At 51.2% G+C, this 20,272-nt stretch overlaps 1 protein-coding gene across 1 annotated transcript; it reads left to right on the top strand.

Moving 5' to 3' along the window:
- Nucleotides 1-1,033: 1,033 nt before the first annotated feature.
- On the top strand, nucleotides 1,034-11,641 carry TAS1R2 (taste 1 receptor member 2). Its single transcript, XM_039509565.1, has 6 exons — nucleotides 1,034-1,191; nucleotides 4,280-4,580; nucleotides 5,061-5,819; nucleotides 7,240-7,452; nucleotides 8,506-8,626; nucleotides 10,610-11,641. Exons 1-6 carry the CDS (start codon nucleotides 1,034-1,036, stop codon nucleotides 11,536-11,538), a joined length of 2,481 nt encoding a protein of 826 aa, XP_039365499.1. The 3' UTR covers nucleotides 11,539-11,641.
- Nucleotides 11,642-20,272: the final 8,631 nt, after the last annotated feature.

Below are 20,272 nucleotides of genomic sequence, written 5' to 3'. Positions count from 1 at the left end.
TCCCCTTACACAGGGGTTTGGAGTAAGGGCTTCTACTTATTAGTTGTATTACAACAGTAGCCAGAAGTCACCTGGATCAGAAAACAGATAGTTTGTCCTGCAAAACATTTCAAAATATTGGGGGCAGGGGCGGCTCCAGGCCCCAGCACGCCAAGCGTGTGCTTGGGGCGGCATGCCGCGGGGGGCGCTCTGCCGGTCGCCGGGAGGGCGGCAGGCGGCTCCGGTGGACCTCCCGCAGGCGTTCCTGCGGAGGGTCCGCTGGTCCCGCGGCTTCGGTGGGAGAAGCCCCCCCCACCCCACGCTTGGCGTGCTGGGGCCTGGAGCCACCCCTGAGTACTGTAAATGTGGACCCTAAATAAATAAATGTCTTCTTCGGATCCCATCCCTGCTAATTGTTGGGGCTTTTAAACATGTTTTCCTATTCTAAATTATATATATATATATATTTCTTGAAAACAGAGGAAACCGATTACACGGGGGCAGGGAATATGACTACACGCGCCACCGTCTTCCGACATGCAAGTCTCAACCTGTACAGATGTACAGGGAAGAGAAGAGACTTGGCCAGGCTCATACAGTAGGCCAGTGGCTAAATGAAGATCAGAACCCAGATCTCCAGGCCAGTAACCCTATCAATTAGGCTATGCTGCCTCCCACTTGATGAGGGCCTGATGGATTTCTGCAGAGCACTGGCAAATGCACAGGCAGAGCAGCCCCTTAACAAACATCAGCATTACAATAATTGCCTTCTAAAAGGCATTTCCTCTTCCAAGCAAGGAGTGCCCCCTCTGATGCACAGCCCTGTTGGCTTTAACTGCCCATGGCAATGCAATAGTCCGTGAAAAATGTAAACACACACAAATCCTTTCGGGCTGGCCCCTGAAATGTATGTAAATAAGTCAGCAGAAATTTGTGAAAATGAGCACCAGACCCAGCAACTGGCAGAGCCTGGGCAAGAAACCTACTCTGGGTGCTCACCAGCAGCTGGTGATGAAGGCACCCTAGAACCATGAGGAGCACAGGGGTGGTAGCGATGTGCGTTAGTGTCTTGCTGACCATGGCAGGCTCAGAGACGCAATATTCCGATTTCCATCTGGCGGGGGATTACCTCCTTGGAGGGCTTTTCTCGCTGCACACTGAAACTACGAGCAGCCCCCATCTCAGCTACTCGGCGGTGCCCTCGTGTGAAGCGTAAGTAGGAAACGGGTGGCGCCGGGGCTGGGAAGGGCGACGAAATAGTTTGGGGCCACACTGCAGCCAGCACTGGTTTGTTCCTGGTGAAGGGGGACAGAAGGAAGGGTTTTTGTGGCTGAGGCACCTGGCTGGGCCTCATAAACCTGGGTTCTGTTCCTCACTCTGCCACAGACTTCCTGCGCGTGACCTGGGACAAACCATTTAAGCCAAAACTTTCACGCCTACGTGCTGGACGACAGGCACCTAAACCGGCAGCCCCCTTGTCAGAAGTGGTGAGCTCCCACAGCTCCCGTAGGCTTTAACGAGAGCTAGGGGAACTCAGCCCATCCGATAAGGAAGCCACTAGGTGCCCAAAATTAACCACCCATGTTTGAAAGTGGTGGCCCTCAATCTCTATTCAAATATTGTGTGTCACCGCAGATGCTTCAAATGAAACAAAACTCACCAGCTGTTTAACAGTTGAAATGGATCCCTCATGAGGCTTTGCTAGTCTATTTATCTGACCATCAGGATCACTGCCTCGCTATGCAAGCCCTTTTCCGTCCCAGTCCTTAAACAAATGGCCCTTGCTCATCCAAGCAGACCCATTCAGGCTAATGGGACTGCACAGGAGGAGGACTGCTCATCATGGGCCAGTGGACAGGCTATCGGGTTGGGAGCCAGGAGACCTCAGTCCCAAGCCTGGCTCTGCCACTGACCTGCTGTGTGACCTTGGGTAAGTCACTTTGTCTCTCTCTGCCTCTGCTTCGAATCCCAGTCATGGTCTGTCTTATCTATTTAAATTGAGAGTTCTTCAGGGCAGGGTCTCTTGTGTACTATGTCTACACTCAGTACCCAGCACAATGAACAGAGGCAGAAGGCTGGTTCATGGGAAGTCAGGAGACCAAAGTTCAATCTTCTGCTCTGCCACCGATTCCCTGTGTGACCGTAGGCAAGTCACTCAGGCCTAGAGCCTCGAAAGGTTTTTAGGCATAGCAGTGAAGCTGCAGCAGCCTGGGTTTCAGCGGAGGCTGTACGAGCCTGCCCAGGACCCTGGGTACTTATTCAGATGGCTAGTGTAACCCACACACCTCCTGGATGTGGTGCTCCCTCCCCTCTAATGGCACTGAGACCACTTAGAGATTAATGAGCCTCTACTGCATGAGCTAAAAGACACGTGGCTCTTAGCTAAGGCTGTAGCAGACTCATTAATCTCTAAGGGTACGTCTATACTACCCGCCGGATCGGCGGGTAGTAACCGATGTATCGGGGATCGATTTATCGTGTCTTGTTTAGACGCAATAAATCGATCTGCGAATCGACGCCTGTACTCCACCTCGGCAGGAGGAGTAAGCAGCGTCGACGGGGGAGCTGCGGCAGTCAATTCGCCGCCGTGAGGACGGCTAGGTAAGTCGAACTAAGATACTTCGACTTCAGCTATGCTATTCGCGTAGCTGAAGTTGTGTATCTTAGATCGATCTCCCCCCGCAGTGTAGGCCAGCCCTAAGTGGTCTCGGTGCCACTAGAGGGGACAAAGCACCACACCCGGGAGGTGTGTGAGTTATACTAGCTACATCAAATCTAGCTGGGTATGCCCTACTGATGCTGCAATCATACCTCCGGTGGCCGTGTAGACATACCCTTAGCTTGCAGCCTACTCAGGTGTGCACCTTGCCCGCTGCTGATGGCCAGCATTCCCGAATCAGACACTCCTGAAGCTGTTCGTCAGGACTTTTGCCCCCAGGACACACAGCACAGCTGAACTCCTAAGGGTCGCTTCCTAAGGCCTGTGCAATTTCTCCTCTCACCTCCCAACTTTTACCTGGGCACATCAGGCCAAAAGGGGAGCCCTCCCCACCACCAAACTGACTTCAAGAGAAGTTTTGCCTGACAAAGGACAGGCCACCAGGCCAGACTGTGCTATTAAGTCACAGGTTCCATGCTGGAGGCAGTGGGGAGCCGCTCGGCCTCAGGAGGGGCATTCACAATGCTTCCCCAGAGCGCTGCAAGCTGCAGCAGGAGCACACAAGCTGTGCCACTTCTTGGATGGGGGCAGCATGTACCCTCCTTTGCAGTCAGCCAGCTCCAATCAGAACACTTTTCATTTAGTCTTATGGGGTGAAATGCAAGCGCAAGGGCTGTGCCCCACCCCAATGAGGCTTAAGTGGTACATAGGCCCTGTTAAGGGCTGAATTTCACTCACATTGCACAGTGCATTTCATCCAAAGATCTCAAAGCCCTTCCCAAGCATGAATCCTTCAGGATCCTCCAGTGACACCCATTTTAGCAATGCGATGGGAGGCAGGGCGTGGGATGATGCCCAGAGAAGTTAAGTGCTCAAAGTCACACATTTGCAAAGTCACTCTGGAAATCAGAAGTCCTGGCTTCCAGTCATGTGATCTTAACCGGAAGGTAATCTTGGCCCAGATGGTGGAGAAAAACGCTATTATAATCCTGCCTTTAGTGGCAAGCATAAGACACTAGCAGAGTGTGTGTCACATCTCCCCACTGGTGGCTGGACTGCTAGAGGATAACAGCCTACTACACTAACTAAGGAAGTTACTCCTGTAGTTCAACTGGTAGAGGCCTGTGCTGAGGGGTTGGGGTTCAAAGCCTGATAATAACAAACCCTAACTCTTATATGGAACTTTTCATCAGTAGATCCCACAGCACTTTACAAAGTCATTATCCCCGTGTTACAAATGGGAAACTGAGGCATGAAGAGGCGTGACTTGGCCAAGGTCACCCAGCAGGCCAGTGGCAGAGCTTGGAAAAGAATCCAGGTCCCTGGAGTCTCACTCCACTGCTCTGTCCAACAGACCACGCTGCTTCCCATAATGATGGCCCATGACGCACCTGGCTCCCATTGACTCCTATAGGAGCGCTATATTCAGGGTAGAATTTGGGGCCCAATCCTGAAGCTAGTGGGAGTTATGCGTGCTCAGCACCTTACTGAGTTGGGCCCAGGGTCCTGAGACTGCAGTGCTATGCAACACTAAGGGAGAGGAGTCCTCTTCGAGCCTTGCTGCATAAGCCCAAAGGCAGACCTGGTCTCTCACTGGATGGGTTCCCGCACCCATCGCTCATCGTTTTACACTCCTCCCAGGTACAAGCTGAAGATAGCAAGCTACAGCCACCTCCGGGCCATGAGGTTCGCTGTGGAGCAGATCAACAATTCCAGTACCCTGCTGCCTGGTGTCTCCCTAGGCTACGAGATGGTCGACGTCTGTTATTTCACCAACTCCATCCACCCCATCTTGTATTTCCTCGCCAACCAGCACTCTGTGGTGCAGCTGCACAATAACTATACACACTACCGGCCCCGGGTGCTGGCTGTTATTGGCCCAGACTCTTCACAAGCAGCTGTTATAGTGGCCCAGGTACTGAGTCTTTTCCTCATGCCACAGGTAAGCTGGTGCCCACGTTAGGGCTGGACAAACCTTCCAGGGCTTCCCTCACTAATGATTTCATGAACATATCCCCTGCGCTTTGGTCTGGGAAGCGAGTCAGCCCCCTGTAGCTTCACCATACTCAAATCAACCCGTGTCACATGCTCCCCATTGGGTGGCAAGCAAGGGGCATCCCATATTTTCACTGGGACAATCTGGTCCCTTTATACGTAAATCACACCAGATGTGCAGAGTGCTGCTGCTGGACGGCTCACTTGGGCACCTCCTGGCTTTCTGGAACTCAGACACGCTCCATTTCCGTAGTTAGACCAGCCCCTAATTTGGGCATTATGACAGCATTAAGTCTGCACTCCAGAGAAAGCCAATCCCTACGTCAATACACCCTGTACAAGTCCAACGACGCCAAAGCTGTTATACCAGGTGTAAGTCATGTCTGTATATTCACGTTGTCTCTTCCCTGTTCCTCCCTGCCCCTAGATCTCCTACAGGGCAATCACTAACGAGCTGGACGACCACGAACAATTCCCCACCGCCTTCCGCACCACTTCCAGCATGGAGCAGCAGATCGTGGCCATGCTGCTCCTGCTGAAGGAGTTCCGGTGGAACTGGATCAACATTCTGTACAGCGACGACGATTACGGGCGGCAGAACCTGAAGCTCCTGCGGGCCAGGGCTACCGAGGTCTGCGTGGCATTGCAGGACGTCATCCCAGTGCCCCACAGCAGCCAGCTGCTCCCACTAGAGTTGCAGGGAAAGATCAAGGCCGTTGTCAGCAGGGTCATCCACAGTACGGCCAAGGTGGTCATCGTCCTGTCCTTGGAGCTGACGCTACCGTTCTTCTTCCAAGAAGCTGTCCGCCAGAATGTCACGGATTTGGTGTGGATTGCTGCCGAAGCCTGGGCCATTGAACCCTCCCTGTACAACATCACTGACCTCTGGAGGGTGGGCACCATCCTAGGGGTGGCAGCAAAAGAATTCTTCATTCCTGGTTTTGATGACTTCAGGGTCAGCCCGGCAGAAGGAGCCAATGAGCAGGCGAGTGACCAAACTACATGCAACCAAGCGTGCGACCAGTGCCTCAGTGCTGCCCGAGACGCACACCACAGTATGAGGGCCCAAGGGCAGCGCATAGACTTCAACGTCTACTCTTCTGTCTACGCCGTGGCTCACGCTTTGCACAGGCTGCTGGGCTGCAATACCACAGGATGCCACAAGCGGATGGTTTACCCCTGGCAGGTTGGCCACATGCTTGCATTGAGAAATCCAAGCCATGTTTTAAGGGCGCGGGACCACATGGCTTGGGGCATTGGGAGAGTGCTGGTAGAACCTTTTCCCTCCAGCCCATGTGGCTAGGAACAGAAAGGTGTGAGTCTCTGATGGCTGCTTGGTGGTTTGCATCAGATGGGTCAGATGACCCCAACCCAGTTCCTACAGGGCCGCCCAGAGGATTCAGGGGGCCTGGAGTATCCCGGCACTTCGGCGGCAGGTCCCGGTGTGGAAGGACCCCCCATCACGTCTCTTTGGGGCACTTTGGCGGCGGGTCTCGGAGCGGAAGGACGCCCCGCTGCCGAGTTGCTCCCGAAGACCCAGAGAGTTTTCTGGGGCCCCCAGAGCGAGTGAAGGACCCCACTCCAGGGGCCCCGAAAAACTCTCATGGGGACTCCTCCGGGTCTGGGGCAAATTGCCTCACTTGCCCGCCCCGGGCGGCCCTGAGTACCTAGCAGACAACTGTCCATGTTGCAGAATAGCTTACCACAGTTCCATGTAGCTGTCCCAGAAGCACAGTCTCCTTGCTTAGCAGGGACAGATAGATCGCGCCTGCATCCAGCTCAATTGTTCAAATGAACTTTTGCAGAATGACAGCAGGTACCGAGTGCCAAACTCACGCTCGGGCAGAGACACGGCAGCAGAGAGTCCACCTCTATGCAGGGCCCCCATCCAAAAGACGGCATCTCTGCGAGACCAGTGCCCACCTCGCACAAACTCCGCACTGGGCGTGTGTGGCAGGGGTCAGCACCGACTCAGAGGAAAAGCACCACTACTGCATTTACCACGACCACTTCCTGCAGGACCTTTTGGAGCGCAGTTCTGTTCTGCAAAGTGGGTGTCAAAACGGCAACATCTTGCTGAACAGACCTGCTCCATGGTCTTCAGAGAGTCAGATCCACTTCCCACAGACCAGAGCGAGGATGGCAGAATCGGCCACTCTCTCCCCTTACTCACCCACCAGTCCCATTGTGATCAATCGGATGCAAGATACTGCTCAGCGTGAACATGGGTGGCAGGGTCTGGCCCTCAGGAATTTTAGATCTCTTGCAAAGCCAACATAGTTCCAGGGGAGCGAGCTGGCTTCTCTTCTGACTCATGCATCAGCCTGGTTGAGTCCCAGTTGCAGAATCTTTAGGGATATGTAAGCCAGAAAAGCCCAGTTTGACTTTCTGATCCAAGGGTCAGCTTGCCATGCTGGGTCTTAGAAGAAAATTTCTGCTGACTGAGAGCATTTGACCTGGAATCACCAAGTAAAATACCCACGGCTGCTCCTTAGGCAGTGTCTCTTTTCAGAGCAGAACCAGACTTTCAGGAAGTGACCTCAATCTATAACTTCAGTGCCTAGCAGTACGTGTGCATTGATCATCTTATCCTTCTCCATTTGCAGCTAGTGCCAGAGGTGAAGCGCGTGGACTTCTCTCTGCTCAACACGAAGATCAATTTCAGACAGAGAGACGACACTCCAAACAGCTTCGAGATCATCCAGTGGAAGTGGGACCAACCCAACAACCCTTTTCAGAAAATCGCCTCCTACAGCGCCAAGAACCAGAAGCTGCTGTTCACCACCCAGAACATCTCCTGGCACACCCCAAACAACACGGCAAGTTCCCTCCACCCATTATCACACATGTGGGGAAGTCATGGAACTACATGAGCAAAACCCAAGGCAGTAGGGCTTAGTTGATAGAGTACAGAGCTAGACCTGGGTTCTATTCGCCACTGGCATGCTGAGTGATCTCAGCCAAGTCATGTCCCCTCTTCGTGCCTCAGTTTCCCCATCTGTAATACAGAGAGAATGATACTCACCTCCTTTGTCAAGTGCTTTGAACTCTTCGAATGTAAAGTGCTATATAGAAGCTAGGGATTATTGTGCCATAGTTACACACACAAATGGGACTCGAGCACGTAAATCCTGTCACTTGGGGCAACACAATGACAGACAACCAAAAAAGCGGCCAGAATGGGCTGTGTGTGCCAGACTTGTGCATAAACAAACAAGGCCTGAAAGTCTGGCCCTTGGCTTTAATATTCTAAATTGCCTCCTGCCAGAAGAATGTTCCTCCAGCTGTTTGTCTGGTACAACAGCGACATCCGGTGGCTCGTTAGGTTATTCCCAGATGAGTGTTGCCTTTGTGGCTATGCCCATCCCTCTTCTCTATTTAAAGGTGATGCAGTAGTTAGATTGATCCTAGGAATGTTGTGCTTATGGCCATCCCAAGAAATCAATCCCTGGTTCTCTGCCATTGGAACATGGTAAACTTGCTGGTAATATTATAGCAGGTATGTATAACTGATGGCTGAATCCCAAGAGGGGCCCAGTCTAAACCCTGTTCCCTATTTAAAGGTAAAGCATATTGTTTGGTTGGCTTTATCCTAGCTGTGTATCCCCTTTCCTGTCTATACTGCTGCTGAATCAGAATTGAACAGCTCAGTGGTTTGAGCAAACCCAGGGTTGTGAGTTCCATCTTTGGGGGGGCCATTTAGGAAGCTGAGGTTTAAAAAAAAATTGTCTGGGGATTTGTCCTACTTTGAGTAGGAGGCGGGACTAGATGAGCTGCTGAGGTTCTATTATGGAACATTTACAAGTTCTTCCAGCTCACCTGGAAGTTGCTATGAGATCATCGTCGTTTTCCTCCGATTCCCTTTTTCCCAGGTCCCCGTTTCACTCTGTTCCCAGCAGTGTGAGTACGGGCAGCGGAGGAAGCCTGCAAGTGTTAGCAGCTGCTGTTTTGAGTGTGTCGACTGTGCAGAAGGGACTTTCCTCGACAACAACGGTAAGGAAAATGCAACGTACAAGCCTAAACGCACCTTGTTTTCATATCAGTTCGACAGTGCTTGTTCCCAGCAGAAGGTCTGTAGTTTAGTTACTGGGCTCTAGATAGGGGTAGCTGAGTGAGACTCTCTGGCCTGCGCTATCCAGGAAGTCAGACTAGATTATCTAATGGTCCCATCTAGTCCTAGAGTCTATGAAAGGAATGAATCTCTTACCCAGAAGAGTTGGTTTCAATTCCTGGCCGTGCCACATTTCCAGTGTGCCTTTGGGCAAGTCACTTAGTTCTCTCTGGGCGTCAGTCCCATATCTATAATACTGGATAATAAATCCTTCCTTTGTCGTCTTCTTTGGGATTGTAAACTCTTTTGGGCAGGCACTGCCTCCACTGCGTGTTTTTACAATAGCTGGCACAACGAGGCCCCAGTCTCGGCTGAGATCTCCATTACTGTAATAATAATCCCCGCAAGGCCATGCTTTCTCTCACCGATTCAGATTCTCTGCGTGTGGCGTGTGTAGGGAGTGGGCGCTGGGGCATGGAGGTAGAGGTGTAGTCAGAAAAGGGGATGACGAGTCAGAAGACCTGACTTCCATTGTCACTCCTAACAGTGATTCACCGTTTGACTGTAGGCAAGTTACATGGCTTCGCTGTGGCTCAGTTTCCATAGCTGTAAAATGGATTTCATAACACCCTACCTCAGTGGTCCCCAACATGGTGCCTGTGGGTGCCATGGCGCCCGCCAGGGCATTTATGTGCGCCCACCTAGTGCCCAGCAGGGGAAAGAAGCCACGGACCTGCGCTCGCTGGGGACAGAGAACTAAGGCTTCCGGCGCAGTGTTCTCTGTTCCCGGCAGGTGCAGGGCCTGCCTAGTTCCCAGCAGGGGAGAGAAGCTGCGGCCCCACGCCTGCCAGGGACAGAGAACTCCAGGGCTGCAGGCTGCGGGCGCCGGTGTTCTCAGTCCCCGGCAGGTGCAGGGCCTGCCTAGTTCCCAGCAGGGGAGAGAAGCCGCGGCCCCACGCCTGCCAGGGACAGAGTACTCCGGGGCTACAGGCAGCAGTGTTCTCTTTCCTCGCGGCTTTTCTCCGGCTTCTCTCTTGATTCGTATATTATGTAATATTAAATATGATTTCTTTTTTATTATTTAATGTACAAATACAAAATAAGTCTTGAAAAATTGTTGGTGCCCGCCACACTCTTCTGAAAACATGAATGTGCTACTGGCCCCAAAAAGGTTGGAGACCACTGCCCTACCTTATCAGGGAGCTGTGAAGCTTACATTAATGTTTGCAATGTTATGCGAGATCCTCAAATAGAAGACCTTAGGTGTTACTTATATCTTAAATTTGCATAGCACCGTCTGTCCTGAAGGATTCCAAGAAGCTTGACAAACTTGAGGAACCGTGGCCACTGTTGAAGTGCCGTCACCTCTAGGGTGGAACACAATAGGGTAACGGTGCACAACAAAACGACTCCAGCAGGAAGGGGAAAGGAACACTGACTCCAACGTCAAGTTTAGGGGGAATTTTGGGATATAGAATGCAATTACCCAGATTGGAATTTAGCCAAGACAGTAGGGTTACAATCACTACACTTGCAAAGGAAAACAAACCAAAACAAACCCATGGGATCACTAAGGACCGTAAGTGGCTTTACCTCTCATTTGAATGACTTCACCTCCAACAGCATAGTGTACCCCTAAGACCAAGCTTACGGCTCTGGTTCACATATTAGTCAGAAAGAAGAGTTTTAGCAACTGTACAACCACCACTACTTTGGGGTTCCCATGGAGGTCTCCCAATCCAGAATTGACCAGGTCTGACCCTGCTTAGCTAGTGAGAGCTGACAAGACAGCGGCCTGAGCTAGTATGGGTGCAAAAGCTTTAGCATCACTCCCATCAGTTATGCTCTTACTAGACATATTGACTATTTACAGACAAGACAGCCCTTGCTAGGGTCTTTCAGAAACACCACATTTTGCTTTGCAGACCTGTACAACTGCCAGCCTTGTCCAGCTGACCAGTGGTCCCGTGCCAGAAGTCAAAAGTGCTACCCAAGGCTTGTGAAATATCTGAAATGGCAAGATGGCACTGCAGTGGTGTTGCTGCTATTCTCGGTGCTGGGCCTCATAGCCACTGTAGTCATATCTGTCACATTTGCCATTCATTCGCACACACCCGTGGTGAAGTCCGCAGGAGGCAGGATGTGCTTCCTCATGCTGGTGTCTCTGATCATCGGTTTCATCAACGTCCCCATGTACATAGGGGTCCCAACAGAGTTCAAGTGCATGTGCCGGCAAACAGTGTTCAGCCTCTGCTTCAGCGTGTGCATCTCCTGCATCACCGTCAGGTCCTTCCAGATCATCAGCATTTTCAAAATGGCTGCCCGGCTGCCCAAAGTCTACAGCTACTGGATGAAGTACAACGGCCAGTACATTTTTATAACCGTAATTTTAGCTCTGAAAGTCACCATCATTGTGACCAACGTTATCATCCACCCTCCTGCTCCAGTTCCGTTAGCGCTGGAGGACAAGCCCTCTATAGTAGAGCTGCAATGCAACAAGAGCTACAAGTTGGCCTTGATAATGAACAGCAGCCTAGACATATTTCTCTCTATTCTGTGCTTCTATTTTGCCTACGTGGGCAAGGAGCTTCCCAAGAACTACAACGAAGCCAAGTACATCACGCTGTGCATGACCTGCTATTCTGTTTCCGGGATTGCCATTTTCCTGGTCATGTCTGTGTACAGAGGGGTGCTGGTGACCATCTGCGATGCCGTGGGCGTGGTAATCAATTTGCTTGGGATCTCCATGGGTTACTTTGGCCCCAAGTGTTATCTGATATTTTTCCATCCAGAACGCAATACGGCTGCTTATTTCCAAACTGCCATCCAGAGCTACACCATGAGACAGGACTAACCAGGTACCTCGTCTTTGTATGGAGACAGTCCCCATAGTGGAAGAAGCCCCAGTTCCAACCCGTCTGTGTTGGAGGAGAGTCTTTATCTCTTCAAGAAATGCATCCATGCTTTGTAGATTGTACAACTGTATGAATCTTGCAAATTTCCCTCCTACCCCCTCAAACGAGGCAACATGTACAACAACTAAGGTTGGCCAGAAAACAAGAGTTCTACTTCCCGAAACAACTCGAGGTTTTGACGTTTGTTTTTTTCTCTGCATCAGAACAAGAACTCGACCGGTCAAAGTCTTCTGCAAAAAGAGAGTAAGCGACTCACTCCAGACTAGCCAACAACCCAGGAGTGAGGGCACTCACCTGGGATCTGGGTACAAGGTGTGCGTCCCTGCTCTGAATCAGAGCCTCATTTCCATATCCCAGCTGAATGCCCTCACCACCAGGCTTGGATGTCAAGTCGCTGCCAGTCTCTCCCGTTGTCGCGGTTCCATTTTGTATAAATAATTAAATATTCACTGGGCCAGATACAAAGAGACTGACGCTATAGCCCAGTCATGACGCCGCCCCACCGGATGCAGGACCTAAATTCCATCGTGGACCGGAGAAACCTTCCCAGTGGAACGTCCATCCAAAGGAACACATTTCCACAGAGACTTTTGCTTTGGCTGCACTGGCCCTTCCCAACAATGAAGTTGTCGTGAAGTTCACCCCAGGTCAAGACATTAAGGCCCAACATTTCCAGAAGTGGCTAGTAATTCTGGGTGCCCCAGTTAGAGGCCTTGTATTCATAGCTGCTGAGCACCTTCAGTTACCATTGAGTCCATGGACTTGTGGGTTCTCAGCATCCCTAAAATAAACCGGGCCCCCAAAAAGTGCGGAACTGAGCACCGAAACTCAGTGGCCGTTAGTGAAAATTTTGCCTTGAACAACCGAAGCTGGATAGCCCGTGTCCATATTCTGAGTTAGTTTCTTCTCGCCGATGAGGCCCAAGTGCATTGCTACGTGACCCTATGCAACTAGACAAGACACTATTAGCTTGGAGCTGGCATAAAAAGCTTTTGAAAGCAGCCTGGCAAAATGTAGGATTAGCTGCTAATTCAAACCAACAAATATGGCTGGAACTTAATGGACTTCCTTGTTCCAGGTGCACGAACCTGATGCTGTTACATTTTTCTGTTTGTTCCTTGACCATAATAAAGGTTTTAAATCTGACTTGATTTGCTCTGATAATGTTGTGATTTCACTAAGGGCTAACGGTTCCAGATTTAGGATTATGATGGCATTTAAAGCTCCTATCTGAGATTGGAGTACCATTGTGTTAGGCACTGTAAGTCATAGTAAGAGACAGTCCCCCTCCAACAATCTAAATAGGCAAGACAAGCAGTAGGAGAAACTGAGGCACGGAGAGGGGAAGTGACTTGCCTAAGGTCACCCAGCAGGCCAGTGGCCCAGATCTCCTAATTCGCAGCTTGATGTTCTACCCACTAAACCACACTGCCTCTCCGCGTACAACCCTGCAATCTCGGGCTCCAAGAGGAGCGCACATCACAAACAACCCGGATTCTGGACTGAATCATGGTCCTGTGCTCTCAGAGCTCACAGACCGACAGGAGTTGGAGCTGCTGCGTCTCAGCACCTCTCAGGACTAGCCCCTGGGGAAAAAAAATACGCCTTCCAGCCCAGTTCCCAGACCAAAGCGGTTCGGATCAGTATCCCAAAGCTAATCCAAACAGCATCTCTGAACCTTCTGAGTTCAGGCCATCAGCTCGTTTAAATCTCATTAAGGGATCTGACTTGCATCCCTCCCCCAGCCTGCTCGGAAGCCAGGCAACTCCCAGCACTCAGCTGCTGCCTTTGGCTCATGCCTTTTATGACTTAAGGCCAGAGTGTCAAGTGGATTTTTAGCCTTAACTCTGAATTTCATGGCTTTTGTGACTTTAAATCAGGCCCTTAATGCTATTTAAACAGTTCTCTTTTTGAAGCTGATAAATGCTACTGCATGTGTTTGGGGAAGGTGGGGCGACGAGAAGGAGGGATGGGAATTTCCAGTGTTCCGATCAGACAATTGAGATGTTCTCCTGCCTGCTCAGATGCTTCTAACATTCTGCCCAAGATGGGGGAACAGAAATTCTTATACCCCAGGGGAGGGGAGGGTGCAAGGTAAGGACAGCAGGTGCTGCTTTACATAATCCCAATGTACAACACACACAAAATACAGAGGAAACAGGTGAAGGGCATCTCCTTCGCTCATGTTCAGTGTCACACCTGTATGAAACAACAGCAGCCACCAGCCTTCCACCAACCTAGGTACTTACACTCCCCTCTCCGTCACCTTTGCATCAGAGCACCCTTAATTGTTCACCCTCACTCCTGCATATCTAAGACCTGCTGCTGCCTGGTGATTTTAGGAAGGGGCATTCAGCCCGGCTCTCCCACTCTCCAGGAAAATGGGAAGTGGCAGATTTTTCCATACGATAACGTATAGATCCATCTGCTTTCGGTTAGCAGCTCTGACTGAGGCTAATTGGCAGATCAAACCATGTGATGTACCATGTTAGATAAGTAGTTATAAGAACCCAGATTGAGTATGACACTTCTTGGATGGATCCCAAAGTCATTCCTCCCCCTCCCACCTCCGCCAACCACAGATTGCTCATGGTGCTAATGCAACCCAGATTGAATGCACAGAAGCTGCAGGGGTATTAACAAGTGTCAAAACGCTTTGAACTGTTCCTGGCAAAGGGCCATGCTACATTCTTCACACCGAATGGACCTTCATGTTAAATTTCATTTGCTTGTCTCGGAACCTAAGATTTAAAGTAAAGCAAATGAGAAATCCTGGGTAGTGCACACCCAGTAAGATGGGGGCAATACATAGGAGGGTTGGAAAAGACACGGCACATTCCACCGTAGAAGACATGAACTTAGAGATCATTTAATTTTTCTACCAAACTGAGGGGATGGTGTTTTTCTGGCTTCCAGAACAGTATTGCCTACGCCGAGCAGGCAAAAGGCATGAATCAGGCACCATCAATCATGAGATTGGTTTACAAATCATGAGATTGTCAAACATTATACATCTTGGGGTCATTGAATTGCTTTCTGGTTATCGTACCACTAGGGGTCATGTTTTCAAGCTTTTCTCCATAGCCACAAGGGCTAGATTGTGGTGGATTCTCCTTCGCTAACAATTTTTAGTTTAAAATTTAGGTTTTCTAGAAGATATGCTGTAGCTCAAACAGGAATTATTATGGGCACGGTCAGATCAGATGATCACAATGGTAGCTTCTGACCTTGGAATTTATGAATCTAAATGTACTTTAAACAGTGGAGATTCTCACATAATCACATGACTCCAGGAGCTTCAGCACCAAGAAAAATGCCAAATACCATGAGACTTGCAGTAAAATAACAAGTACTGGCAACACAAAAATGCATAGATACCTCTAGCAGAGCAGATTTACAGCTCAAGTATCAATGCAGTAATTATACAGACATACACACAAATATTGACTGGCTGCAATGTGAAATATTGTCCAAGGGGCAGGATAGCCCCTGAGACTGTGGCATACAAAGTGCCTGAGAGCACAGCAGACAAACCCCCATTATCTCATTGCCTTGGGATAGCTAAAGCTCTAGGTAAATCAAAAAAATGCACTTCAGAATCAGCAACAGATATGCAGTTCAGAGAATCAGGGTTGAGCTAACTAGGGTTTCTCCGTATTACAAGGAGGGGGATGATCAAACTGGGGTCTCTCTGCATTGTACATCATGGGGAGTGAGGTCAGCTAATCAGGATCTCTGCACTTCACTATGTGTGTGTGTGTGCGCACGCACGCGCAAGAGGTAGGCATGGGAGGTTCAGCTAATTGGGGGGCTCTGCATTGCGCTCTTGTGTTCATGCAGGGGAGGGGAGATTTAGCTAATTGGAGTGCCTCAGGAAATAGTTTGCCCAGAGGTAGCATTTTATGTATGTATGTATGTACTGTGACCAAGACTGCTAGGATTCTCATTAGGATTTCTGGGGCATCCTGCTATCTCCAACTACCTGTTGGGAAAGAACCTTGGGGCTTTTCCTCGTGGCAGGAGGAGGAGTCTGCAAGGTAGAAGAAGAAGCAGGATCTCACCCCACAAGAGCAGTCTGAACAGAGAAGTCTACATGGCTTGTCCTACACCACAGGAGCAGTCCCGGGGAGGAAGCTCCTGTACCCTTTCCCACCTTGCAACAACTGGGCCTGCTTCCACAAGGCAGCCAGTTTCTTGGCCTGGGTGGGTGAAAGTGGATTGTGTAGCAGGCTCCATTTTGAGCTGCTTGGCCTAACTGCTGCACTTAAGGCAGCCCTGTGACATGTTTGTGCTGTAGATGGTGGCTGGCTCGCTAAAGCAGGGACTTGTGCGTAGAGGCTGCTGCAGTAGAAGATCTAGTCTGTAACCCTGAAGTCACTACTTCTGTGCATGTATCTCCTCCTCTCTGGCTCTAGCAGAGGTGAGATGTAACTCTTGATGATAGTGGGGGGAGGCAAAATTTAAAGGGAGGCCATATGACCGCCCCACACGTCAGCTCTGGCCCCTTGCTCACCCATCTAATTACCCATTGCACCTGCCAAAGGTTGACTGACCTTAAGAGTGAGATTTACAGCACCAAAGAGTGAGATTCAAGGCCAAAGGATGACATTTCCCAGGTGGAGTGTTGGGTCATTGCTTAAAAAAGGGACTCACCTTTGGTCCTTGGCAATATCCAATAGTCCAGGTTTTTAATCCAACCAGTATAATCAGAGTTTCACAAGCACGGATGTTAATAATATTATACAAACAGTGAGTGGATTTTTTTTGTGATATAAGGATTGCAAGTTTGTGTCTTTGTAACTTTTTATAGGTACCATACTGTATTTTAATGATCCTGTTGCCTTAGATAAAGGGCCTCAGCTAAATTAATTAATTAATATTTAACCCTCATCGGGACACATTGAAAACTGTACAAGAAAGAGAAAATCTTGGACGCAATAAAAAATTAATTCATAAAAACAATCAAAACTTTCTGAAAACATTGCAAACAGAGTTTCTGGCAAAGTACTAGGAATAAATTACTGTACCACCACCAAAAAAAAAAAAGCCAGCAAACAAATTACTTCTGGGAAACCCAAGTGCCCTGAAAGCGTTAATAAATAATAATAATAATTAACAACAGTAATCATAATTATTAAACATATTAGACTTACTTTATCAGTGAAGGGATTTGCCACGGGTACAAAAGGAATTTGTGGCTGTGAAGCCATTGCTCTGCTATTTGTGTAGTATATTTCACTCCCCAGATGACATGTTATAGCTTTTTCTCCTCAATGACCACAGGACAGCACCTGGCAACACAGCGTACGTTTAAAAAAAAAAGAAGCCTTGCCTGCTACCAGGACAATGAAGGGCCATGAATTTGTCCAGTGGGGTTTAAATTTTGAACTGTATTTTGCAGAACCAGCTAACTTTCGATCAAGTCCTGCTTGTTTTTTGGGCAAACTCATATTTTTTTGACTGTCAAGTGTTCACACCCATGACCCACCAGAAAACCCCTTCTGTAGCCTCCTCTCTCCTGCCTACAGACTGCAGCCCTGTAGTCTCCATGATGGCCACAGTCCATAAGCTTGGGGCCTAGGATGTATGGTTGTCTCTTGCAGTGCCTGAGTAAAAATAGTTTCAGTCTTTACATATTTTCTCACAAGGAGTGAGATAAGCTTAGAAATGTGTGCGAGAGTGAGCTGGCGTGCTAGGGAGTGAGTCTCACACCCAATGAGTGAGGCTTGACTGGTACCACCTTGCTCCCTACTTCCCTCACAGCTCCTTCCTCACGTCTCCCATCGCCTCCATGCATGGACAGCGCGTGAACCCCCACTTTGGGGAGGCCAGCCCCCAGGCTTGCCCCTTCCACCCGAGGCCCTGCCCCTACCGTGCCCCCCTCGCCCACCGGAGACTGGAGGTCTCCTCCCCAGTGGCCGGAGGAGCACGGGCCCACCCACCCTAGCTGCCCCGAGCCCTGGGCTGCCAGCCAGCCCATCCAAGCCCCACCAGCCAGCCTGAGCACCAGCCTGCCCCAACCCCTGCTTGGACAGAGCCCCAGGCTGGCCCAACTCCTGGACCGAGCACTGGTCTGACCCCCAAGTTGGCCTGAGCCACCCCAGGCCCGGCCGCCGCTGCCCCACGCTGGGCTGCTGGCCGACCCGAGCTGCCAGCCGGCGCTGAGCCCCTGCACCTTGGGGGAGAGGGGGCGTGAGGGCGGGGCCTCAGGGTGGAGCATGGACGGGGCCATGGCTAGGGGAGGCTTAGCCTTCCCTGGCCTATTATACCCGCTGCCAGCTCAGTCTCTCTTCCCTACTCCTGGCGCCTCCTAGCCCGGCTCCGCTGGAGTCCCAGGCATGTCCCCCTCAGCTGTGCTCAGCCCGACTCCCACCCCGGCAGAAATCGGAGGGGGCATGTGACCCCCACATGTCACCTCTGGGCTCTAGCTATTTCTGCCATTAAACCAGCTGCAAGGCACGTAACAGATCTTTTCATGCTGCAGCTGGGTGTTCCCTGTCAACATCTGAATTCCCTTAGCCGAGTCCTGAGCATCACTTCCTAGTCAAACAGGTCAGTCTGTGTTTTAAAGGAAATGATTAGCTGCCGACAATGTTATTAGCCCCCTATAGGGGCTGTGTTATCTTTAGCTTGGGCCCAAGCCAACCCCCTGTATATGAATCCCCTGAGCTCTGCAGCCCTGCCTTTCCTGGCTCAGACGTCTCCTGGAGATCCACGTCTTCCAGGAAACCTCTCAGACCACATGCAGCTGCACTGGTTCTGTAAGCTATCGCACTGCACTGCACCCACCCCAGCATTTGGGCTGTCAGTCCTCGGGGGCAGGGACTCTGCTGTTCTCGGGGCATATTTACGCTCTGCAGGACACCAGATACATGTTTCTTGGGTATAAGTAACCACCTGCTGTGGGCAGATCCATCCTGGACCATCGGTAACGACCCAACACGTGACCCACTGGGGGTGAGGTGTAGAAATGTGCTCCCTTCCACAGGCAGGGGCAGTGGATCTGCTCTTTGGGACAACCTCATTCTATGGCACCCATCGTTGTCACAGCATCAACAAAGGTTGCTCTCCCCGTGCCAGAAAGGACGAGTTATCCTCCTTGGCAGTTTATTCCCACTGCAAGCATAAATTCTTGCTGTGCCTGCTTCAGCATGTCCCCATGACTGGAGTGTCATCGTGTATGGCTATAACACACCAAACTGTGCCCCCGCAACTGTATACGTTGGTGGAGTGGTAGCTGGCGATGACCCCCGCCCAGAGCTGGAGGAGCCCAGCGTCCCTGGCGGGCATCAGAGGCTGAAGTGGAGCTGCCAGGCAGAGGACAAGGAGACAGGGCCGGCCTTGAGAGACAGCAGATCTCAGGTCAGCTGGAGGAGGCTGGAAGGTTCGCAGCCATCCCCACTCTGAGTTGCCGCACCCCACGATCCGTGGATGTCGGGCCCCCTGGAGTATCAGCCCTGGGGCTCCTCCAGGGACCTGGGCTCAGCAATGCTGCTCTGTTTCCACCTGGCAATGCCGTGATCGGGCCCATCATAGGTAACGGCCAGGCTCAGCCCAAGGGCCTGCCTCTGCTGGCGCTGGTGCCCCCGAGCCCGTCCCTCATTCTCAGGCAGGGGGTGTCTGTGAGGCACTCTGGGGTGCTGGGTGGGTGACTGGGGCAGGGCTGCCAGGTGACCAACTCAAAGCACTCAGCAGGCTGCTGAGGTGGAGGGTGAGGGCAGGAGCTGGCTGTGGCACCTGCCTGGCCGCTTTGCCCTCTCACTGGCCCTGGTTCCTACTGAGGTGAGTCCCGTGCCCCGCAGGACTGCTGTCCCTGATGGAGCGGGCTGCAGTACCTAGTGCAGCTGCACGGGTGGCCCTCAGGGAAGAAAGGTTGGGGACTCCTGCCTCAGCTAACCACTCAGTCTGAATGCCTAAGCCCCTGTACCGAGTGGTATTCCACCTGCCTCTCCTGCTTCCCCAGACAGTGTCCCCCCAGCTCGATGTGACAGCCTGAGGCTCCCTGGGGAGGAAGTCTCCTCACAGTCACACCTGCCAGAGAGTGTCAAGCCAATTTCTCCCCACTTCACACTATGTTGTCAGTGAATGGCTTGGTTTGGGTCCATCTATGGCAGAGGTTTTTCAAATTGTGGGGCAAGCGGCGATGCCAGGCTGTGGGGTATGGGGAGGGAGCGCCACCTCCACTCCCTCAGCGGGCCACCTGGCCTGTGGGTCAGCTGATTTCTGCTCCTGGCAGCCTCCAGAGACCATTGCACGCACCTTCCCCAACCCTGAAAACCCGAGCGGGAAGAGGCAGGTATTGGCCATGCCCTAGCGGTGCAGCCTGGGTGCAAGGTAGAAGCAGCCCACTGCTGAGGAAGCTTTGGCTGTGCCTGCAAGTAATGGGAGTGAGGAGATGACAAATTCCATGAATGGTAAGGGGTGGGGGGGCGCGACCAGGAAGGTTGGAAGACCACTCATCTGTGGGCATTTACCATGGGTCGGCTGCTTCTGCACAGGTTCATGAACATGCTCTGCCCTCTACTGGATGGGATATGCCAGGCCTGCTCACCTGTATTAATCAGTTCCTTCTAACAGCCAGACTCTGGGGGCTTAATCTCGTGTTCTCCAAGTAGAGAGGCATGGTTTTCAGGGTCACACACTGCGTGTCCTATACACGGCTGTCACAACCCC

This window comes from Mauremys reevesii, linkage group 21 (genome assembly GCF_016161935.1).
Source record: "Mauremys reevesii isolate NIE-2019 linkage group 21, ASM1616193v1, whole genome shotgun sequence".
Classification (NCBI taxonomy): domain Eukaryota; kingdom Metazoa; phylum Chordata; order Testudines; family Geoemydidae; genus Mauremys; species Mauremys reevesii.
The sequence above is the reverse complement of the archived record's forward strand: the minus strand, read 5'-3'. Positions and strand labels throughout refer to the sequence as shown.

Excerpts from the sequence above, each read along its gene's own strand:
- TAS1R2 (XM_039509565.1), top strand. The coding sequence starts at position 1,034 with ATGTGCGTTAGTGTCTTGCTGACCATGGCAGGCTCAGAGACGCAATAT. Across the intron at positions 4,581-5,060 it reads GTCTTTTCCTCATGCCACAG|ATCTCCTACAGGGCAATCAC; the intron begins GTAAGCTGGTGC and ends CCCTGCCCCTAG. Across the intron at positions 7,453-8,505 it reads GGCACACCCCAAACAACACG|GTCCCCGTTTCACTCTGTTC; the intron begins GCAAGTTCCCTC and ends CCTTTTTCCCAG.